We start from the raw sequence: 24,413 nt of genomic DNA, 5'->3' as shown, positions 1-24,413 counted from the left end.
TTTCTTATCGTTTATCTCATGCTGCTCTACAAAGTGAGTCCTTACATTAGCATACACATGCTAGTTTACATATAATTCTGTAAAAGAAGATGACTTAAAAGTAAATAAAGACACAAATTTACTGACTGGGATGACATAATCTGTCCCTTAAATGTACTTTCAAAATTTTTATGTAGCATAATGAATTTATGTAGCAGGTAATAACTCTTCCCACCAGGAGTCTGGATGTCTGGTTTTTCTTACCTTTCTTCCTCCATAATAGCATCTTCTTTCCCCTGTGCCTCCAGTGTGTTTTCGTACAGGAGCTTATGGGTTTCAATGAAATTCCTCTGCAGTGCAGACATCTGGGCCATTATCTTCTGACGATGCAACCTAGCTGCTTCTGCCTTTCTCTTCCGCTCAGCTTTCTCTTTATCCTGAGTGCTCTGTGTCTTACGATAAAAGAGAATAAAGAAATCACAGGCAATAGAGAACATCAAAAAAAATGAGAAGAATCTTTCCCCAACTATATGTCTTCTAACCACTGACATTAAATTCCTTAACTGACAACATTTAAAAAAAAAAAAAAAAGGTTAACTGCTGTCTGAAAAATGTCAAACTACAATCTTAAATGTTGACTAGGTTCACTAACCTAGTCAGTAGAAAGAGATTTTGAGGGATCCATAAAAGGTCACTAGTACAATCCCTTGCCCAAAGACAGGATCAATAATATCTGATCCATTTTAATTAGGTGCTTGTCTGTTCTTAGGAAACTTTAGTGAGCTGAACATAACAAACCTCTTCCAGTGTTTTGTTATTCTCCCCATATTCTCCCTACTAACTATTCAGTATCTCCCTCACAGGAATTTAAGAAAATTTTATCTTGAACCATCTATGGACGACACAGCAAACAGATTGTTCCTACATTTTTGCGGCAGCATTTTATGCATCTGAGGTTGTATTTTCCCCTATTCTTCTTTATTGTAGACTGGAAAACTACTCTTCTTCCAGTATTTCCTCATCTATCATGTTTTCAAAAACTATAAACTAAGTATTTATATGCTTTGGAAATGTAGAATTCAAAAAACACAGGTAGACTTAATTAAAATGTATAAAATCTAATTCCTCTTACTCAATTACTTAAGGCACAAATTCAACATTATAAACATTACTTCCATTCACAATACCATTATTTTTTGAGGAAATGAAACAAGAACAAATTACTCCACAAGTAGTGGGAACTGCAAGAGTCTCATTTCTTGCTGACTTCTGTATTTTGTTCCCTTACCTTACCAGATATCATATGACACCTTTCTCAAAAAAGAAAAATAGCATATGCTGTGGTAAGTTGAGCTATGCATGCAATGACTAGCCAAGAGATTGTCTGGCAACAAGCTGTTGCCAAAAAGAATGCATAAGAACAAACTGGCCTGTCTTTGCACATTGTCTAAGGGTAATCAGATTCTTCTTTTCTATTCAACTGCCAATTTAAAAAAAAAAAACAAAAACACAAAAAAAACCCAAAACAAACCCCCCCATACTCATAGGACTGCAGTAATCTTTGAAATCTCCATTTCACTGTGTCATTTGTCCACTGGATTCAAAAGTTATTTTGAGGGAACAGGGTAGAGACTGATATACAGACAGAATAATCACCTAAGCCTGATGTCTTTATACAATCAAGGCAAAGCAGATTAACCTCTTGGTAGGTCACGTAAATTACAAGACATAATTTTAAGTGGATTTGTATTCCTAAATATTGCACAATGATAACATAATAGAAAAGATAGTGATATCATAAAGATAAGAACTGGAGAAATGAACACAAATTATTTCTTCACCCCCCTCAGTTGTTTCACTTAACTTGGAAGTGCAACCAAAACCACATTAGCTGCTGTTAATTGCTTGAAACATGCTTAGCATAAATTTCATTTATTAAAAATATTAATCTTGGAAACTAAATCCTATTTGTAGGCGATATATCAGAAACTAATATTTTCAAAAATATCAATTTAGGTAATGATAAAGTTAGGCACCTTTTTGAAAACAGCCATTCAAAACATTAAATACAAGGCTTCCGTTGAACTTTTTTTTATTATTACCTCATCACCTTTTGTAGCTTCTGAGCCTGATGTAGCTGTTACTGTTGTCAAACTAGATTTTTCTCTCAATCTTTTCACTGTGTCAAACATCTAGGAATAGAGACTTAGATGTTAAAAATAAAATGCAATTTGGCTCTTATTACAATACAGACAGGATTAAAGCTCTTGATATTTAGTTTCATGTTATTCTGAGATTTTCAAATGGATGAAACCAACTGCCATACTCCTAAAATAACAAACACATCTAACTGTGACCGTATGTGCACTCCTGTAACACTGCTGTGTCTGTATCCTAAACCTAACGAGCACTGCTCAGTATGAAGGAAAGTAAAATCCTTCCAAATTTTCCCATCTTCTAGCACTAATACTGCTAAGCAGCTAAAGCATCTGTACATCAGAAGAGTGGACAGAAACTGCTAGCTTATGTCAAGTAGGTGAGATGTGGATCATCCCATGGAAATAGTCACTAAAATAATGCAAAAACCTATACATCTGCAATAGAAAGCTTTCCAGCACATGCCAAATTAGTTAAAACTGAGCCTTCAATTTTCATTTACTACTTTCTCCAGCTATCTCTACTTTAATAAGTATCCTGAAGTTTTAATAATATTAGATATTCTACATTTACTATACATATCATTATGAAGTTAAATATGCTTTTTAAAGTACATTTTTACTTTTGCCCTTAGAATTTTAGAAGAGTAACTTCTCAAAAAAAAAAATCTTTCAAGCCTGCCTCCCTAATGTACCAGGATAGTTCAATTTTAATAGTTGAGGATAGTATTGGAACCCTACTATGGATTCTTACCCTCTTTTCCAAAAGCACTGTCTTCTATGTTTGCCACCTAAAACAAGAAGCCCAAATGGAACAGGACAGTAGTATTCCTGCTAAGCAGGAGCCACAGCCTCCTATGGTAGAGAAAGCATCACAGCTCTAGAAGTTTTTCCCATCTCTTACTGGGTAATGGCAGCAAGTTGGATGGAAAAATTCCACAGGTCAAATGTACAATGTGGCCATTAGTCAGATCCATATGACTCAAGTCTTAATACAGGCAGCCTCTAAAATGTTTTCCCGATAAATAAACTTCTGCTTATCGCTTGCTGTTATTTTGCAACAGAAATGTGAGGAATAAAGTTTATGTATAAAAAATGTCATTATTGGAAAGAGTTATCAAAACAAAAATTGACCGAATACATGAAAGCAGCAATAGCAAGTACAATGACTTGTAAGTGTTAACGCAGTATTCAAGAAACAATCTTGCCTGGGGATGGGGGTGGGGGGGGGTGGGTATGGAATGTTCCAACAGGTTAAGCTTCTCAAGAAATCCTTGCAGCTGTAAACACTGGGTTATACAAAGGAACCATAACATCCTTCAGAAAAGCTTTTTAAATTACTAAAATCAGATCATACTTGTCTCCCCCTTGTATACCTGCAGTATCCAATTGATTGTGTCCTTCTGTGCCTCTAACTGAGGAACTCTCCTTACTTTTTCCAAAAGCATTAACACATTCACAGCATTCAAGGCTGAGCTTCCCATTCCTTTACAAAGAAAAGAAAAATAGAAAAGCATGGGTCTTCAGGGGAAAAAAACCTCAATATTTTAATGCACATTTTTAGAATTGAGACAAATATGTTACAAAATTTTTATTTTTTTTAATTGAGAAGTGATTTTAAAAGAGTTTGCTTACAAAAATACTGATTATTTTTGCATCCTTTATATATAAATGGGGCTTTGTTTTTTCTGGTTATGCAAAACTAAAGCTGGTAAATAATTCTCTAACATCTCATTTGTAATTACTTTTAGTGTATTCCTATAGTTGACATGAAGCTTCTTAAACAGAATTACGTTCAGTGTGATAATACTTCTCCTTGCTCAAAAATAAGAAAAAAGTAAAAATAAAAAAACCCCCATGAACAGGGAGTGTTTTTCAAACTCAGCGATGCCTCTTTACACAACACTTGAAAAACTAAATAAACACAGTTCAGCAGCTTTATGTATTTATTTATTAATGTAGGAGGTATTTAAAAGACATGTAGATGTGGTGCTCTAGGGACATGGTTTAGTGGTGGACTTCAACTCGATCTTAAATGTCTTTTTCAGCCTAAACAATTCTATGATTTTACTTCACAATTCTTATCTCTGTTTCATCTCTTGAGTGACAATTATGTTTAGCTTGATAATGGATTTTTTTTTCATTTGTTCTTACACAGTGAAGCAGAAACTCTAGATAAGATGGAAGATTATTTAGAAAATGTAGATCCCAACTCTCACTCACTAGTCTTGAATGTAAGATTAGGAAGTGCTCTGTAGAAATTTGGAAAAGTAAAGAAAAAGAAAAAAAGCACATTTCATAACCACCGAGTTTTGCTTCTATTATCACCACCATAGTACAAGACACTTGCAGGTAAATCAGTAATTGTACCCCTCAGGAGTACAACAGATGGAGACAGTTTACTTAAATCCACTGTCATTTTTCAAGGAGTTCTTAGTTTCCACTTCAGTAATATTCTTGCAAAGGAAGAACCATTTTCAGTTATGTAACAGTAGTACTACTTTTCTATTTCTTTCTCAGGAAGAGAAGCACATCTCCTCTTCAACATACCTGGCAATTGGGAACAAAGGAAGCTAGTCCAAACCCGATTTCTTGATTATTTAAATTAAAAAAACAACAAAAAAAATTTAGCAGGTTTTAATTCTATAGCAAAAAGTAAACCCTTTCTGACTAAAATCACTGAATGCTTTCTTGTAGTTTATTTTTGTCCTTATAAAATCAAGTTAGTCTAATTTACTCTGCCCTTTTAAAGAAAATTAAACATACGTGTTGCTTTATGATAAAAATCAAAGGTTACTTCTTCTTCTGGAGACCTCTGTAACTGCTGCTTCTCTTCTAGTAACCCTAAAGAAAGGAGATGAAGCACCTAAAAAAAGAGAAAAATAGTAAGTCTCATTCACTGTTGGAGGTCTGGGAAACTGACACAAAGTAAGGATGTTTAATATAGTTCTGTACTATATGCTGATTATATCCATGATAAAACACAGAAATGAGAAAAAGTGCAGAGATCATACATGGAAAGTGAAATAACAATGCACAATATAACCTTCCTGCATATTACTTGCACTAAAATTAATAAACTTTCACACACTTTACATTGGTAACATGAATCTTGTCATTTTGCTGATACAAATCTATGAATGTTTGATTAATTCCATAATCCAAAGATTACCAGGTAAGGCAAGGCAATTAAATAATCTATGCACTCTAATTAACAAAACTGATTAATTCAACCAGTAAATTCAGGTCCTAAACCTATAAATATTAAAACAAACGAAATAAAAACCACCAAACTTCAACAATGTCAGTAATTCCTTTTTTATAAAGCATAAAGTCACTGTGGTAAAATGAAATGTTTAATAAATACAAAGTTATATTACTTCATCACTGAGGTACCAAAGACATTTACTTATTTGGAGACTTTGCAGCTTACAAGATAAAGCAACTCCAACTTCTTTAAGATGATCAAAGAGTTACTTATTTGCACATGAAGTTTCAAGAAAAAGATGAGGCAAGGAGAATTACATCTTGAAACAGCTTCAGGGATGAGGCAACACAGGGGCCAAAGCAAAATAAAAAACTGAAGAATATTCCCAATATAATACTATTGTTTCACATTTCCATTTTACAGTGGAGATAAATAATTAGAACTATTTTGTTGATAAGATTTATAACCACATGTTTGGAGAAAAAAAGTAAATTCTTATCATTCAGAGTTAATCTTTACATATTTTGATCTTATCATAAGCAGTTAACATGGTCAACACAGGAATGACCATAGGAAAACCAAAGCTAATCATACCATTTGGATCATAGCTTCAGTCCACAAGTGGGTTTCCAGTTCTACTGCTCTCTGAAGAATGGTCCGTAGTATGTGCATCATAACATCACAGTTCAGAATCCTCACCACATTGCTGAATGCAGGACTGAAGTCTGGAGGAGGTGGTGGTGGCAACGCTAGAAAATGGAGATGTGCAAATATATTAATGACCCGGCGTCTCATCAAAGATTGCAGGCAAAAAGTAGAGAGCACAAACATACTCATTCCAGTGAAAGGACAACTGGACCTTTAAATTAATAAAACCATGCTCAAACACAATTGTTCACCTAAGTCAGCTTTTATCTTTAGCAAAATTAAGTATTTGTACTGAATTCTTATATAAAACACATGCAAACTAAGGTAAACAATCCATCTGTCCTGGTTTCAGCTGGGATAGAGTTGATTGTCTTTCTAGCAGCTGGTACAGTGCTATGTTTTGAGTTCAGTGTGATAAGAATGTTGATAACACACTGATGCTTTTGGTTGTTGCTAAGTAGTGTTTAGAATTAAGTCAAGGATTTTTCAGCTTCTCATGCCCAGCCAGCAAGAAGGCTGGAGGGGCACAAGAAGCTGGCACAGGACACAGCCAGGACAGCTGACCCAAACTGGCCAAAGGGGTATTCCATACCACGTGACATCACATCTAGTATATAAATGGGAGGAGTGGGGGCTGGGGATCGCCGCTCGGGGATTAACTGGGTGTCGATCAGCAGGTGGTGAGCAATTGCACTGTGCATCATTTGTATATTCCAATCCTTTTATTATTACTGCTGTCATTTTATTAGTGTTATCATTATCATTATTAGTTTCTTCTTTTCTGTTCTATTAAACCATTCTTATCTCAACCCACGAGTTTTACTACTTTTCCCAATTTTCTCCCCCATCCCACTGGGCGGGGGGGGAGTGAGTGAGCGGCTGCGTGGTGCTTAGCTGCTGGCTGGGGTTAAACCACAACACAATCACAAGTACTTAGTTGTATCTGTAAATGCAAATCTTTAATACTTTGCACTGCCTTATCATTTATGTATCACTAATAAACAGTGTTTGAATTTTGCATCAGATATAAAGTTTTCAAGTAGTTAAACAAGAGTGAGCAGTGGATCTTCCAGAGTGTGGTGTCTCACATTACAGTGTCCCATGCCTAATACGGCCAGAGCTCTAAATTCTTCCTGCTACTGGAGCATTCTGATCATTTCTAGCTATGTACGTTTTCTGAGCTAATACTGAAACTGGGTGATGTGGTGTCTCACGCAGAAGCTACCTGGAATCTTGGCATCTACTAACAGCAGCTCAACTAACGAACGCCACAGCCTTTCCCTACCTGGAAGCATTGACTTAAGTCATCTTTTCGTACATGGATGCCTATTTTGAAAAAACTTCTATGAATGCAGTGTCTCTGAAACCATCAATCTTTTGACAATTTAAACTGAATGAACTATAAAAAGTTACTGACAAAGGCAACACAGCCACCTAAAAACACATGCACAAAGTATTTGCAACAAAATGGGTAGCCTCAGGGGAATACACATCAACATAAACACTTATCTTTGTATTCTGGAACTGTATTGTCTGACAATTACATCTAAATACCTGCATTTTTTCCTCATTATTTTCCAGCTGTCAATCTTCTGACTTACTTAGAACTGAAGGAAATTAAGTTTTTTCAAAGAGAAAGTGATTTCCAATTTAACTGTGTCCCTCCCAAATGACAATGCCAGTTTATTGTTTTTCACTTCCACAGTTTTTCAAATGAAAGGAACCCAAAGCAAATAAAATTTACTCAGAATTAATTTTAACCATCTTGGGTATTAAATGCTATATGCCCCTGATCGTGCACAAAAATCTAAATACACTTTAGAGTAGGAAGTAAAGATTAAGGTATTGAACTGGAAGGCCATTCTGGGAAGAGAAAAATAACCATATCTGTTGCAACTCACAGAAGCAGGTGATAGTTTACTTTATTAAATTGTTCATTGTACTTATTTGTTCAGCTTACAAAGGCTTCCTTCAAATCAACTCAATTAATGCTCGTGACTTGAATGGGTAAAAGTAAACTCAAAAGGGAAATAACATTTCTGTTACAATAGAATCATGGAGGGTTATTGTTATATGCATTTGCAGCTTCTAAAAAAGAAAATTTTGATTTATAAAACTTAAGTCTCAAGCAACTTACAGAATGGATATGAGTGCCAGTTCCTACAGCAACGTTCTCTACATGGCATTATGTCGTCTCAACATTGTGCTAGAGAAACTACTCACAAAAAAATAAACTTCTGTCTCCTAGTTACTCCACCATAAAAAGTCTACATTATTCATTTTGTCAATGGGTACTATGCCATGTTTATTTGTCTACATGGAAATTAAACTAAACATTCCCAAACTCCTATCTTTGTGTTTAAAAAAGGGGGAAAAAGAGAAATTTCCTGTGCTAATTAATTACAATTACTACAAATCACAAAAGATTTAATATGAACTCATCTATCCATGATTAAGTCACAAGACATCTCCCAAAGCTCATTTTATACGTACAACTACATACGCTACTGAATTATCACATTTGTCAAGTCATCTGTTTCAAATTTTTACCTTCATCTCTGTTTTCTTGTTTTCTTCTTTTCTTTTGTGTGTGTTCAGCCTATGGAAAAAAGTAGTGTTGTTCTATCAGCATTTCTACAGAAGTACGCAATGAAACAATGAGAAAGCCTAAGCTAGAAATGTGGCATGATACATAGTCAATACTTGGTCGTGTAACTAGAATCTTGTCTGAAATCTGTTTAACAATACTGCATTTTGCATTTCAATTTGTAGTAGAGATGCATAATTGGACATACTTGCTTCCTCAATAAGAGTTATAAAAGCAAATTTTGGGGTTTTCCAATTCAACCATAATTCTTATCATATTTTGTTCTTAGCATGAACAGTTAACAGAGATAATACAGAAGTCACAATAGGAAAAATACTAATGCAAACCATACTACATCAATTTGTATTAGCAATCTTAACTTCATTAGAAGTTTAGTTTTGAAGTTAGCTGCATATATTCTTTACTGAATCAGTTTCTTTACGTTCCATTAATTCCTTTGATTCGGCAAAATTCTTTCGACATTGGTAAGTATGTACTATTTTTTAACCTTTGAGAGTGAACCTTACACTGCTCACCTTGCTGTGCTGGGTCTTAGTATAGTGATAAAAGAACATATTGAACTCCTTCAAGCATTCATCTTTCAGTTCATAAACTCCATGGCCAGACACACCCGGTTTCCTTACAGATAAATATTTCATGAAATACAGATTAATAATGTATGTTCAGCACATCTTTGAATGTAAACAGTCCAGTAACACAATTCATTTTCTAAGGAAAAGCTAATAAGAAGTGAAACAGTGATGGTTGCTTCCTTAACTTATGAGGGGCATAGAGTGAGTACAGTTATCAGTCTTTAATTTTCAAGACTGTTTACTACTGTAAATCCTACCCAGCAGCAAAATATTTCTAGTCTATACCATCTACAGCATACCATGTAGTCTCTGACAGGTATTTTTAACTTTATGGCTTAGAATTTCAGACACTGGATGTTACTGTATAAAATTCATTACTTTCTTTAACCAAGGTACAAAACAAGTAATACAAACAGCTACTTTCCAGCCAGTGAGATTTTTTGAACCTCCCATATAATTCCCAAAGTAAAATTCCTAGGTACACCTACAGCTGCCCTTGATTAAACATAAACAAGCGAGCCACATAAAATTTAAAATAAGGCATACTGAAAGAATTAAAATTACAAGACATTTTTGTGACAAAAATAGCAGACATTTGAACTGTTTTTTCTCAACTGCTACAATTGATTGTTCTATATTTGCATATATATGTGTGTGAGTTAAAAAAAAATTAACTCCCATCAGAAAGTTACAGCAAATTAGCAACTAAATAACATTTAAATCAGTGATTAGGTGGTGATTGTCAAAGGTACAATGAGTTGTTAAAGTTCCCAGCCATCTCTGAAATAAAATGAATTTTTGAGGATTTTCCCACTGGGACTTGAGATTACTAAACTCCTGAGACTCCTCAAACTGAATTTGAAGAAAGAATGGGACAAAAGGAGGGAAGCAGCACCTTCAGATATTCCATACAGTTTTCTTTCCTATGCATATTTGAAAGCATATATATTTCAAGACAGCAAAATATTAGCTGAACAGAGACTGTGCAGTGCAGCTTGTTTACCCCATATAATTGAAGACATCTTATTTCACATTCAAGCTACTTAGAAAACAATATTAAGAACTTACTTAAATGTAGCCACTTTATCAATTACGTTCTCCAAGCCAGTTTCATTGTTCTCCTGGTAAAAAATTTAGTTTGGGATAAATACAATGATTCAAATATCTTCAGTATTACGCTAGGTGTAACAAAAATAGACATACAGATTTAGATCAGTTCCCCAATTTGTGAATTAATATATTTTGCTCACTGTTATTCAGAAAGCAGATATTCATAGTTGACAAGTTACAGGGAAGTACCAAAGGCAAATAATACTTTCATTTAATCATGTAAAATTTTATTTATAATAGAGCCAATCTCCAGAAACAGAGCAGTGCCTTACCCAACCTCAATGGAGGGAAAAACAGAGTTTTAGTCTCTTAAAACAGTGAATGTGAGTCACCTATAATTGGTTTCTGATAACATTCCAGGCTATTTAATTTACAATAAAACTGAAGGTTTTTGCATTGAAGCCCTGAAAACTTGCACAGGCTATAAATTCTAATCCACATGCCTCCCTTTGCTTGAATTTTCAACAGTTGGAATAGAATGGCAGGGAAATCTGTGCTTTCAAATAGACCTGTACAATACTTGACTTCCAATGGATCTGCACAGGTTTAAGTGATCAAAATTACACAATTAAATTTATTGATGGTACACAGGGCAGAATGGAATCCAGCTGCATGGTCCTACAGGACCAAAAGAGAAAATAAATTTTAAAACTTTACTTTTTGAACCTAGGAGAACTACAGCTGAATATTCTAAAAAATTCCAGCTCTTCTTCAAACAGCACAATCCCCATACAAGCCTTTTTAGATTAGACCATACTTGAATCCATGACATTCACCTTTACATCAGTAAGGTGTGTAAGCCCCTTTGTCATGCCGTTTTGTAATTCTGAAACCAACATTTGAGCTCTATATCAGAAATAAAATGCTTCCACATAAAGATATGGAAGCTAAAGAAGAAAAAGACATAAAACGAGAAAAAGTAAATTAAGGAAAAAAGTAAATAAATCAGGACTCACATTTTCAGGCAAGGACTTGGTAATTGCACTATGAGCCATTGGTTCAATACATAACAGGTGGATGATTTCTCTCATGATAACATCTTCTTTTGTCACATTACTCACTCCAGGCACGTATCTTTCCCCTACCAGAGTAAATCAAAAGGAGAAGAATGGCAAATACAATAGTTATAAAACAATTCTGAATTTTGCACAGAGGTAATGCTATTGCTGGGGTATTTCACAGTGTAAGTCTGCATTCGCCAGAAACCTATACCAAGTGTCTAAGAGGAAAAGCGTTTTTTAGCCTAGCTTCCTAACAAAATGGGCCAAAATGCAATTTCTCTTCATATTCTACTTTAATGTCAATTATGAAGTTAACTAACAGCTTTTTTTACTATGCAACTCCTATTGCTTCCGGTTGACAAATACTTGCGTTACTGAACCATCTATTTAAAATAGGCATTCTCCAGTACCCTCTCCATACCATCTATGTTAAAGAAAGTCATCAACCCTGCTTTGTCAAACTGTAATAATCCATTACTACAACAGAGAGAAATGAAACTTACCCACAACATAGATGAGAATCTGTAGCATCTCTTCGATTAACACGTTACATTGTTTGATCAAATCCTACAAGAATTAGTGAAACCAGTTTTGAAAACAAAACAAAACAAAAACAACAACAACAAAAAAACCCAACAAAACCAAGCAGGAAAATCTGTCAAATGACACTGAGCTCAGCCTTCAGGTGCACTACTTCACTGAAATACTGTACCATAAGAAACCTCCATTCTAACAAGCCAGAAAAAATGCCTGCGCTTGTAAAGGAGATATTATTCTGCAATTGAAGTGCATGATTCACATGCAGAAAAAGAAACAGCAGCTAAAAATGTATCCCAGATGAAGGGTTATATGAAAGTTCAAGCCTCAAGAAGTAGCAGAACAGTCCAAGAAACTTCCAGCCCAAATAAGAACACATAACATGACTTAAGAGACACAAAAATTTTATACAGAAGTAATTTATATGGATTTTGGTAAATGCCCTATGAAATAAAGGTCAAAGAGGGAAAAACCTGTTTGCTAATTTTGAGTAAGCCTCTACAAATTCCAAATACAAAATCATTTATCTAACCACTACATCCTGTGTTGACTTGACTTTTAGTGTGGTCATAAAAAATATAGTTATCAGCAGTAGCTAGTTTTTCTTATTAATGTCCCATAAACCCAAAGCAAACAAATTAATCAGCAGAAATACTTGCCACTTACCTGATCTTTGGTGGGCTTGATCTTTTTGAAAGCATCAGCAAGCTCGTATCTCTGCAGTATCAGCAGAAGGAACTGGTTTGGATCCATAAGAGATGCACCTATCTATTAAAAAAAACAAACTGATATCAACATCAGTTACTACTAGAGTTCTTCATTAATTATGAAAAATACTCTTTTACCAAGAAAATTTTTTTTACAATCATACAAATTTAATTAAAATTAAAAGAAATTCCATGAAAATTTTATTAGTCAAGCAAGTAATCATTCAGAACATTATACCTGGAGCATGATGATATCTTTATCATACATCTCTTCTCTGCATTTAACATCTTGATAATAGAATACCTGAGAAATAAGAAAACAAAATTTAAGGAGAGATCTAAAGTAATGCACTATCAAATGTGCACCAGTTCATGTCTGAGGCTTTTTTAAACTGTACAGCACCTTTACTGAGTAAGGAAAAGTCCTGTGTTTCTTTCAAGACATGCACTTTGATGGAAGTGAAAAATGTTTTTTCACCTCTCCAGAGAAAGTCTATGACATACTTCTTCATACCCCCTTCCAAGACAACATAATTCAAGTGGCTGCTACTGATTAAAGTCAAAACATCCTCCCAGTTCTCAGAGAGACAATTCTAAAGGGGGCTACCAATATCTACTTTGATCTCACCAAAGGGTCCTGTGAAAGGTAAACACATAATTTCTGTTGTCAAAGAAAAAAAAAGTGATGTCAAAGTTGGCAAAATACAAGTATTCAAGTGTAGACTCTTCCTTTTACCTTTACTTTTGCAACAAAATAGCCCACAAGTATTATAAAATGGTTTTCATGTCCAGTTATACGGCAGTCAAAAGTTTAGTATGAGATTAAAATAGTTTACCTTTTGCATACAATGATTATCATACACTAAGAGATACTTTTAATATTTTATGTTATAAGCAACAGTACTAACAGTACTTACGCAGTGATTTCTTTATCAGATCTGAAATTAGTTACAGCAGACATCAGTAACATTAATACCATTTCACAGAGTCAAAAACAGTCATAAGAGAGATGAAAATACTTGTCTAATATGGGGAGGCAATCCATTGATGAAGCTGGAAATAAGACTAAGTCACCTAAACTCCCACCTAGAAACTTTTCTATTTAGCCTAGGAGTGACCCCCATGACCACTTTCTGCACTGGATGAAACCACCACTGGGAGCATAACTGAGAAACACTTGCCTACACCATTAGGACCAACTCACTATTTGAATACCGTGGGGAGTACCTGGCTTATCAGGGAGAGCCCATTCCTTCTCCACATCTCTGCAGCAACCTGAGCAACCAAGACAAGACATCGCAAAGGATATTCTACTAGCAGCTCCACTTTAAATTCTTCCTAGAATTAAAAAAGAAGGGGAAAAAAAAAAAGGAAAAAAAAAATCAAGCAAGAATAAGTCTGTCAGAGATTTTAAAAGCTAAGTCCTAATTAACAAAGACACATTGGCAGCTGCAAAATAATTTGTGTGTAGCCATGAAAGCTACAGGATATAATTTTAGGTTTTTTCCTTCCTAGAGTATAAATCGCAAGAAACATTTGGGGGGGGGGGGGGGGGGGGAGAGAAAAAACTTACAGGAGAAACAAACTCATGCAATCTTGAGATGGTTCCAGTCTTGCTTAATCGTACATGAAGACCTACAAAACCAATAGGAAAAAAATTAGAAAATAAATCAAAATCAGTAAAGTTTTGGTTTGTTTTTTGTTGGTGGTTTTTTTTTTTCTAAGACAGCAGATCTATTACATTTTCACAACAGTTCTTACCAGTCTTACAATCCATTATTTTATGAATAAATCTATTCATTTAATGAATTCATTAAAACCATTTAAATTGAGATGCTAAATATTATTAGCAAAATTTTAATTTCATGTTTAAATCATATGTCAGTAACAACTGGATTTCAAGACTACAAGGCTTGACAGATGGTATCTTGGTTTCAAATGATGTGATAAAGAATATACAGCTTAATAATAGCATATGATTTCATTTGTGTTCTAGAGAAAGTGGTGATCACCCACTGCTGTGGTCCTTTGTATTCTGACTGGAAATCTGTCCTGGCATGCTGCAAATATGTCTTTTAGAAGGAGTATTTTAACAGTCCTAAGACATATGTGGCTGGAAATAAATTCCAGATACAGTAATAATGAACATTCATTTAGGCAAAAGAGGTAGAAATAGAAACAGAACCATATAAATTCAAATAGTCCAGAGAAAACTGAAGATGTCATTAAACCATGAAACTTTTCCTTCTCGCCTGACTTTCTTGTCTCTCTCCTGTTTAAAAAATGTCCTCCAACCTCATTGGCAAATGTTTTTTTGAGAAAAACTTTCCCATAGTGGGACATCTGGGGAACAGGATTGCCTGATAGTGAGAATGTCAGAAAGTCAGAGCACAACTGATCTGTGAAGCACTTAATCAAAATGCTTTCCAGACTAAAGAAATAGGGATGGATGATAAACGTAATTCAAATAGCAATTAAAACAAAACACACCACCTACCAGCAAGAGTCCTAGACAGAGGTAAATGTATGCTGACAGGATCTGCAGACACTCTGTAAGGTCTGCTCTCCAGAGTATGGCCACACAAGTGAAACACTGTCTTTTCCCGTGAGCGGCCATTCGTGCTGCACCTCATCACAGCTTTATGACATTCACTGTAGGCCTTGAGCAACAGCTCTTCCTAGAATTTAAAATAAATGCATAGCATTATATTTAAAAATCATATATATATGCACTAAAATTCCTCACTTGTTTTTTTTCTGACAGCATAAACAGTTACTAAAAAGCCACAATATAATTACCACTCTGTTTCTTAATACTGACAAGTACTGGACTGGAGCAGTGAAGCATCCACTAAAGCTAACCGAGAATATGCTTCTGTTCAAAAAAGCTGCACTGTCAAATGCTCTAAAAATCTATGTGCTTATTTAAGCTGCAATATTTTAATATTTTGCATAGTTTGCACCCCAAATTAGATCAAGAAGCTCCTGAATTGCTATAGTTCTTCCTTTTTCTCACCACTAAAAAAAAAAAAAAAAAAAACAAAAAACAAAAAACCAAAAAAACACCACACAACCCAAAACGAAACCCACTTCAAAATATCTTTAAGTTAACATATCATACAATTTCCTCCCTTCCTCCAGCACAGGGACGAGCTCCAGCACTGATTAAGACTACTTACAGTGCAATTACCCAATTAGCGCAAAGTTTCTGCAGTCCACTTTTACAATTAAAAATGAACACCATGTGCTTCAGAACCTTAAAACTTGACAGTGATACCATGAACCCAATACTCAAAATCTTTAATTGAGATGTATTTTCTCTTTATGATTTGCCTAACACCCTGTGCAGCTTTGTCAGCTAGATGATTATATTCCTCTGACTTCCCATCTCTCTGTCACACCACAGATGAATTATTTCAGATTTTTTTTTGTGGAGATCTGTATTGAACAATAGTGAGCTTTTTTAAAAAGCTGCTATTGAAAAGCACTCAGGAATATTCCCAAAAGGCACGCATGTAAGAAACCCAGACAATTGATATACTTACATCACAGGCACACCACTCCTGGAACATCAAAAGAATGTTCTTGAGTTGCATCTGTATAGCAATAGCTGCTTCCCAGTCAGGGTCCACCTCAATGTGCTGACCAATCTGCCTTTTTATTTCCTCCATTCCCTGAAATGAAGATGCCACAAAATACTCAAGCTAAATCAGTGATCATAGACTTAAAACAACAAAAAAATCCATAAGCAAATGGTAAAATATCAGTTGTTCAGATACATGTAGCTAAAATTGATGAATACTACTTCTATAAAGTAAACATTACTTTTTCACCGACCCAAGACAGGGATTGAAGAATTTACCATCTTAATGGCATGTTTATATCCACAATATTGCTATGGACAAAAAGACAAGCAAACAAAAGTGCTATAATATCTTTATAACAGCATATTAGAAAGAAATTATTTAAATGTGTTGTACCTGCATGCAAGTTAGGATCCTTAGGAATGAAACAAATCCTTCTAAAAACCGCTCCCTCAGACGGTCTGTCCATAATGTGGGTTTGCTGACCAAGACATACCTGTTCCCAAAGAAAACATTATCACCTTTTGCTCAGACTTGTCTTCTGCTTATGCTTGTATTTAAAGTGTTCTTTATATTAAAATAATCAACTGCATCATCACATTACATCACACTCCCCACCTCAAACTCCTCTTAAAATTTTCACCAAACACTAGAGTTGCTCAATGCAACTGCATCATTTGATATTAACAGATTTTTTAAATTCCAAGGTATTTGGGGTGGTGTGCTTTTACATTATTCCATTTATTAGAGTAATGAGTGGAAAATGCTATACAGATGAGGATTATTCAGCTTTCCCAGAATGATAATAAATAGAAACCAAGTTTCCCATACGGTCCTACAGTAGGTTGTTTTTTTTTAAAGCAGTTTTATCATCAGATTCCTGAACTGAAACACCTCATCCTACTGCTAATTTTCTAAGAATTACTCTAGCTTCTCAGCTTTATACTTACCTGAGGTCATATATTACTGCATATACCCGGTTCAGTTTGTCCTGACTGTAACCTTGAAAATTGAACTTGTCATTTTTGTCTAGGTACTCTGGAAGCACTTCTAGGAGTGTCTCTGTAATGGTGGTGATTACATTTTGCTCTTCAATAAGATGTCGGGCCTGCAAGAATAAAATTAAAATTTTTTCTTCCTATTTTTGTTGAAGAGAACTGTCAAAATAATTTTTCCTTTGAAAACAGTCTTTTTCATTAGAAATTATTGTAAGCATTTGCAAAGAGTCCAAGCTACAAAGACTCCCATAGTATTCACTATGTACAAACACAATTTCTATCTACTTAGCATGTTTGTTCACTCTGACAGCTTCAATGTAACAGACATGCTATTTTTTTCCAGAAAGATCATGTAGAAAAGGACTTCTACATGAGTATTTCAGGCAAGAAACATAATCTTTAAAACCTACAAGTATACTTTCCCCAACCCCCACAGGGTTTAACAATATTTCGCCCCCACAAAAAGACATTTAACCATTTTTTTTTGCCCCTCCCCACAAGTTTTTAAAGTTACATAAGAAGGTATATGTGAACAGTAAATGAACACAGAAAGTTAATGCAGAGAATCATGCTGCCTAAAACGTCTTTAAATTTCTTTAAGCTTGCGTTCCCTCTATCTTCTGTAATGAATTTTCACATAAGTCAAGCTCCTGCTTTCATATTGACCATAACAAATTTCAGAATCATTCATTTTCAACTCAGCAATGCATAACAACTCTCTGCCAAATACAGAAGTCTGCAAAGGTGGTACTGCTAGCAATTCTCAAATTTATTTTACATTTCTAGCGGAGACAGGCTGTACATACCAGAGTAGGCACGGTGAACATCTGAACCGAGAGTGCTGTCACAGAAAGAACTCTGTCATGATCATCACTGATGTATTCTTTTTGCAATGCCTTGTAATACTAGGAAAAAAGAATATTGGGGAAATTAAATAAATAAAACAAGTGTTAATGAGGAATGTTTACTTTTTTATTTGCAAGAATTACATCTTAACGTCCTTCTTTCTTTCTAATAGAAGCAGTTCAAACAACAAAACCAGCACAATCTCCTCAATGCACCAAAGCAATTAAATATGCGCCCTACTGCCTTAATACTGAAGATGAGCACGAATTTAACTGTTCTCCCAGATTGGAACAAAAATATTTTTTCTCCTACAATAAATCTTCCCCAAGAAAAGAAATTCAATATCTGAAAAAAGGATCCATAAAGACATTAACTTAGTATAACACAAGTCTTCCTCCTGTGGTGAACTGCATGGATAGTTATTCAACAGCTGTCTGTAAAAGATGTGTACAATGAGTAATGTAATTTTTTGTCTGCTTTCAGTCCAGAGAAAACCATGAAGTGTCAGTCACCTTTATCAGGATTAAAAAGTCTCACCCTAAAACAAAAAACACTTGGTCTTATGTTTTGTATATTTCTTAACTATTGTATCTAATTTTTAAAGAGAAAGACCAGTTTCAGTTGCAGTTCATCTGCCATTTCAAAAGATACATAGAATACTAACAATACTGCATTCAAAATGAGCATATCTACCTACATGATCATAAGGAACAAACCAATGACATTGGAATTAATGCAGTCTATAAAGGTTGAGCTAGTTGTTGAAGCTCTGCTTATTGAAAATTCATTATTTATACTGAAAAAATTTTCAGGTTTAGGGGAAATTTTACAAAGCTAGTAAAAATTCATGGCATAAAAAAACAAATAACCATTTACCTTCACAAATTCCACAGCAAAAAGTTTTTTGTATTCCATTTCCATGAAAAAACTACTGAAGATAAGTTCATGAAGAACCTTCCTTGCCCCTGTGAAGAGCCAATACAATGCACATCACTTTATCGTACTAAGATGCAGCTTTTTGTGGAAAAGAGGAATAGATTATTAAATTAAAAATCATTAAAATCCTTGAAATGGTAACAAAGTATATGAACAAAGTTATTAATTTTTTTTTTCTATTTTTAACATTTGTTGGTATGTACTTAAAACCGAGGGTAAGCACCAAGTCACTCACAGTCAGGCTACATCTTATGGAAAGATTCTTCAAAATACATAAAGCAGGAAAAATTGAGGATGCAAATACATACACAAAATTATCAATTATCTCAGACATAAAAATAAAGGCTGTATAAAAACCATAATAGAAAAATTATAAAGAAACGTAACTCCATCTGCATAGCACTTATTTACTTCTACACATTTGTTACACACATGAAAAATTAATTTGCCTCTGGATACACAAACCTTTATGAAGTTTTGCATCCCATAGCATCAACTTGCTTATGAAGCACGGCTTTTCAGATCCAGCTTCCTCTTTGAGACATATTTGACAAAAGATCTGGCGAAAGTCACCTAGAGAGATAAAACTATTCATTTGTACAAGAATGCTTTCATAATTAAATGATATGAGCCAACAATGAGAATTACAGAATTCTGTTCTTTAAAAAAAAAAAAAAAAAAGGAAAAAGAAGGCACTTAAGTATGAATTATTTTTTAACAAAGTTTTTTCTCAGTGACCATACTCCCACATACTCTCTCCTTACTAATTTCTTCCTATTATTCTTACCTACTTTATTTAATAAGTCCAGTGATGCAAAAGAGTATTTTAAAATGAAAAGCATTTAGACAGTTTTGCAAAGCAGATCCGTAAGAAGAGTCCACTATGTCAGCACAGAAACAAACAGGCTAGGCAAGTCTATGCTGGTCCCTGCCTTGGGCCCTGAAAGTCAGTCTTTTGTAGAATTTCAGAACATTATTTTGTATTTTCTTGCACCTATCAGTAAATACAGTATTTGCTGAAGCAGTTTTGGGGATCAACATATCAGAGTAACTCATGGGTACTAACGTTCAGAAATGAGCTTTTACATTACCCATTTCAAATGGAAAAGTAGAGTGCCATGAATCAAGTTCCTGACAACCTGGAAATAACAGTATTGAAAGCTTCTTGATCAGTGTTCTACCACTTGAAGCAAAACCTGGAAAAGGGAACCACCAGACCACCAAAAAGTTCCAGCTGAGTACAGAACATCAGGCTCTTCAAGCACCTACATATATAATCCAGAAGAACATGGACAGGAATGTTAGACTTCAATCTTTGTGCTTGAAGACTCTCATAAAACATAAAGTATCAGTTAACCTATAACAATTTCCTAAGCCAAAATGCTACACCCAACATGGGAGACTCCTTTTTAGTTTTAGCTTATCTCTCAGCTAAAGAAGTAATGCTTAAAAACCTAAAATTTGGGAGATTTGCTGGGGCACTGACACTGACTTGTCTATACTCACACAGTCAACAGCTGAATAATTAGCTGTCAGTTGGCATTTCAAATAAAGTAATCTCATAAAATTGAAAATAATAAGAAAAGTTATCCAGGAGGAAAAATGTGTATAAATATCAAACTTTCAATAGAAACCTTGAAATAAACCACACAGTCAAAAACTTGTACCAATTAAAAGAACTGTCTGAGGAACTCAGACCAGCAAGAAAATACCATCAGTGAAATAAACACAAAGTTGAAAAAAACAGAAAGCTAAAATTTGTAAAATATTGTAAAAAATTAAAAAAAGGTACAATTCTGATATCTGTATTTCAAGGGAAATATTGGAAAGTAAGTGTTTGGAAAAAAAAAAAAAAAAAGATAAGAAATTCACTTTATTATCCAAGCTTAACAAAAGAGGCTGAAGCAGGCCAACAGATTTACCCTATCAAGAAGGAGGATAAGCAGCGAGTAGAGCTTAATATATGCGTATTTGTATGGTGAAAAGAAACTTTATAATGTCTTTAGTTTGGCAAAACACAGGCATGACAAAACCCAGTAACAGAAATCAAAATTAGATTGATTCAGAAGTCGTCTTTAAAACCACGAGCATCATCAAACACCAGAACAATGTCTGAAAGTTTAAAATAGACTTCCCACTACTGGACAGATTTTTAATTTAAGACTTTTGTTTGTTTGTTTTACTGACACTGTCTAATTAACCACAACTACCAAATCTGAAGCAGGAATTAATTCAGGCAGAGGATGTATGCTTTCACTGATCAAGATGTTTTGCAGCTTTCCACCAGCACTGGGAAGAGCAGCTTTTAAGCAAAGAAGTCACTGAAATAGGTCATGTGATGCTGAAACTGAGGATAAAAAACTTCTAGAGGAACAGACAGAGCTCAAGCAGGGAAAGACATTTATTTTAACAAGAAGGAACAGAAAAGTACTGCTATTTGTAACCATACTGATGGATATCAGCATCCATACTACTGTATTATTTATTTACTAATTAGGAGGAATGGGAATGAATTTTAATAAGGGAGTATCATATATAACACTGCTAAAGACATTTTTTGAGAGAACTAGTCATTCAAACACTGACATAGCATTATCGTAACAAAAATCCATTGTGCTTACTTGAATAGCTCATGAGTTTATTCAACCAAGAACCAAGGCGCAAGGCAAATTTCTGGTGAGCCATAACATCAGCATGCAGAACCTCCACGTGAAGTGGTCGTTGAGAAACATTTTCAGAATGCCTCTAGGAGTCAGGTAAATATTAGTAGGTATAAAATAAAGGTAACATGAATTTTCATATTTGTCTTCAACACCCATTACGTCTCCCAAGCATAAAAAGAAATCAGTTTCACGTTTTATTTCTGAAGGTATCTACCTATACCAAATGTGGTAGGGTAAATTCAATTTCAAAAAGTTCACAGGCAAGTTATAAAAGTATATGAAGTACTAAGTTAAAGACTGTACAGCAGACAAGTAAGTCTTCAGTATTAATAATTATGAGGTTGATTTTTTTTGTTTTTTAAATGAGAAAGATATTTTAGGAAGTTACCTTGATTTCTTCTTTTGCTTCCTGACAAGAGGCATAATGTCCTGCCTTAACAGCTCTACGACCCTGTTTAAAGACAATATTGACCATGAGACCAACATAAAACAAAACAAAAATGTCACAAGCCTGATCTTTGCTATGTTTTTTATACACAAAAGAAAAACAAGGACCAACATCAGTCATGGTGCTTTTAGACATCTAGAAGCAAATAAAAAGTAACATAATTATCTTTAGGAAAAAGCTATTTTAATTAAATTAACAACAGAACAACTAAGTACAGTCTGAGTATCTTAATATTATTAGATAAGGAAAATTCATGTACACATTAAAACAGATGAGAGGGATTTCCACAGAATACTTTAAACACAAACCATATCAACTTTCTTCCTAGCACAAAGTACACTCCTCCTGAATTGCTTTTCTACAATCTTTCCTACTATTTCTTACTTCCATATATGAAATACCAGGGTATGTCATACATGTCGGTTTGATAGCTCTTTCAATAAAACCAGGAACAGGTTGAGCTTAGATCTCAAATTCCACCCAAAGGGAATCAGAGGTATGGGCTTCCAAAACAAGCTCTCCACACAGCAGAATTTCACACAAGAAGAGAGGAAGTAGCTGTATGTTGTGGAACCATTATAATTAAACCAATACAACCTAGTCCTGTGCTGTAGCAGGTGCTTTGTAAAATGAAGTCTGATGAACTCTGGATCTAAAATTTAGATTTCAGTCAAAAGGAACCTTCATAAAGAAAATCTTTAAAAGTTACTCTATAAGCATGCATGTATATACATATTTTACAAAACCTGCAACTGCAGGACAAGATTTGTAATTACCTGAGACTGACACTACTAACTAAATACAACTAAACTTTCATTACCTGAACAAAGAGAAACACAAAAAGAAAACACAGTTTTTACAGATTAAAAAAGGATTCAAATAATAGTAAGATGTTTTATATGTAAATACACAACAAATACATATACAGCTATAGACAAAGTTTCTCTGTATGCTTAAAAGTAAGTTTTGTACTTTCGTGAAGTGAAAAAAATATGGTTGCAATTAAGATAATTCAAACTCTGATCATTCTTTTTTTCCCCCCAGTGAAAAAAAAAAAATTTACATTTCTAGTGTAAGGTCTTTACATGGGACACTAGTTTGAAAAATGAAGTAGTAAAATTGCCAGGTTCACCCACATTCCTTCATGGATTCTTCCTGGTTTCATTTGCTTAATTTGAAGTTTTAAGATTTTCATCTGAAGTCTGAGCCAGAAGAAGCACTAACTCTTGCAAAATGTAAGGTACGTTTCTGATTAAATATAACTAAATATGCATATTGCTGACTTAGTATTTTTCTGAAAAATATACAATAAAGTAAAACATTAATCTCAGCTAAGAACAAAAAAAAAAAGGTAAAGAAAACATGCCAAACATGAAAGGAGCAACTTCAGATAAACCAACTCTTCCCCTTCGCAAGAAGCTGCATCTTTGTACTGAAGAAAAAAAATTAATACCATTTAAAAACTTTCTTGAAGCAAGTGCTTTCTCTCTCCTCAAGCTCCAGCATCTCAGAAACAAAGATTCTATGATCAAGAGACTATAGTAGCACTTACTAATGATTAAAAAGTTACTTTCTCCCATATCCAGAATGCACTAACCTCTTTATCTATGGCAGTAGTATGCAACTGGGCTTCACCGAGTTCGCAGCCAAGTGCCCTTTGCAGGCTATAGATGACATGATCATAAGAATGATGTTCATCATTGAAAAGGACACAGTAGTAGCTGTCTACCTTCTCTCTACTAGGAAAAAGCCAACATATCACACAAATGAAAATAAAATTGTAAGTAGCGTCCTATCCAATACAAGCAACAGCTAACTTGATAGCTTGAGAGAAACATCAAATACAAAAAAATTATAGAAGAAAATTAAGCATGTTCTTCATGTCAGAGACAGCCCCCCTCACCATCTATGCCAGAAAAAGCCACAGAAACCATGTACCAAATACAAAGGAGATCTTAAGTTATTTGATTATTCCATTATTTTTTCCTCTCTCTGTTGTTTTATGATGCCACTTGTCTTTTTAACGTGATAACAGTCTTTTTCAATTTTCATAGAATAGTTTGGGTTGGAAGGGACCTTTAAAGGGACATCTTCAACTAGATCAGGTTGCTCCCTTGTCCCTGAGGGCAGTTTCCCAGGGGGTCCTGTTAACTAATTCCTTGAAGAGATGGAAGCTTTCTTTCCTAAAATTCAGCGTCCTGACTTTACTCTTCCCCTGATCCATATCCCTCAGGACTGCAAACTCCACCAGTGCATAATCACTGCAGCCCAGGCTGCCTCCAATCTTGACATCAGCGATTAGCTCATTTCTGTTGGTGACCAACAGGTCCAGTATCACAGCCCCGCTGGTAGGGCTGTCTATTACCTGACTTAAGAAGTTAACCTCAATGCATTCCAGGAGTCTCCTGGATT

At 34.6% G+C, this 24,413-nt stretch overlaps 1 protein-coding gene across 5 annotated transcripts in view; it reads right to left on the bottom strand.

Annotated features, from left to right (window-relative positions):
* The window catches only part of UBR1 (ubiquitin protein ligase E3 component n-recognin 1), a 74,817-nt gene that overhangs the window by 26,657 nt on the left and 23,747 nt on the right, over positions 1 to 24,413 (bottom strand). The window contains exons 6-29 of one of the 5 annotated variants that reach the window (XM_075030617.1): positions 23,599 to 23,740; positions 21,942 to 22,004; positions 21,512 to 21,635; positions 19,356 to 19,463; positions 18,831 to 18,919; positions 17,915 to 18,013; positions 17,061 to 17,218; positions 16,507 to 16,606; positions 16,072 to 16,200; positions 15,024 to 15,204; positions 14,100 to 14,161; positions 13,754 to 13,864; positions 12,765 to 12,830; positions 12,486 to 12,587; positions 11,786 to 11,849; positions 11,238 to 11,362; positions 10,240 to 10,292; positions 9,115 to 9,217; positions 8,542 to 8,590; positions 5,938 to 6,092; positions 4,902 to 5,001; positions 3,512 to 3,621; positions 2,082 to 2,171; positions 244 to 431 (exon numbers count right to left, since the gene is read on the bottom strand). In XM_075030617.1, coding sequence (XP_074886718.1) covers positions 244 to 431; positions 2,082 to 2,171; positions 3,512 to 3,621; positions 4,902 to 5,001; positions 5,938 to 6,092; positions 8,542 to 8,590; positions 9,115 to 9,217; positions 10,240 to 10,292; positions 11,238 to 11,362; positions 11,786 to 11,849; positions 12,486 to 12,587; positions 12,765 to 12,830; positions 13,754 to 13,864; positions 14,100 to 14,161; positions 15,024 to 15,204; positions 16,072 to 16,200; positions 16,507 to 16,606; positions 17,061 to 17,218; positions 17,915 to 18,013; positions 18,831 to 18,919; positions 19,356 to 19,463; positions 21,512 to 21,635; positions 21,942 to 22,004; positions 23,599 to 23,740 — 2,571 coding nt within the window. The remainder of the gene's footprint in view (positions 1 to 243; positions 432 to 2,081; positions 2,172 to 3,511; positions 3,622 to 4,901; positions 5,002 to 5,937; positions 6,093 to 8,541; positions 8,591 to 9,114; positions 9,218 to 10,239; positions 10,293 to 11,237; positions 11,363 to 11,785; positions 11,850 to 12,485; positions 12,588 to 12,764; positions 12,831 to 13,753; positions 13,865 to 14,099; positions 14,162 to 15,023; positions 15,205 to 16,071; positions 16,201 to 16,506; positions 16,607 to 17,060; positions 17,219 to 17,914; positions 18,014 to 18,830; positions 18,920 to 19,355; positions 19,464 to 21,511; positions 21,636 to 21,941; positions 22,005 to 23,598; positions 23,741 to 24,413) is intronic. The other 4 variants (XM_075030619.1, XM_075030618.1, XM_075030620.1 and 1 more) reach the window with 4 other exon arrangements.

Source organism: Buteo buteo, chromosome 6 (assembly GCF_964188355.1).
Source record: "Buteo buteo chromosome 6, bButBut1.hap1.1, whole genome shotgun sequence".
In the NCBI taxonomy this organism is placed as follows: Eukaryota; Metazoa; Chordata; class Aves; order Accipitriformes; family Accipitridae; genus Buteo; species Buteo buteo.
The sequence above is the reverse complement of the archived record's forward strand: the minus strand, read 5'-3'. Positions and strand labels throughout refer to the sequence as shown.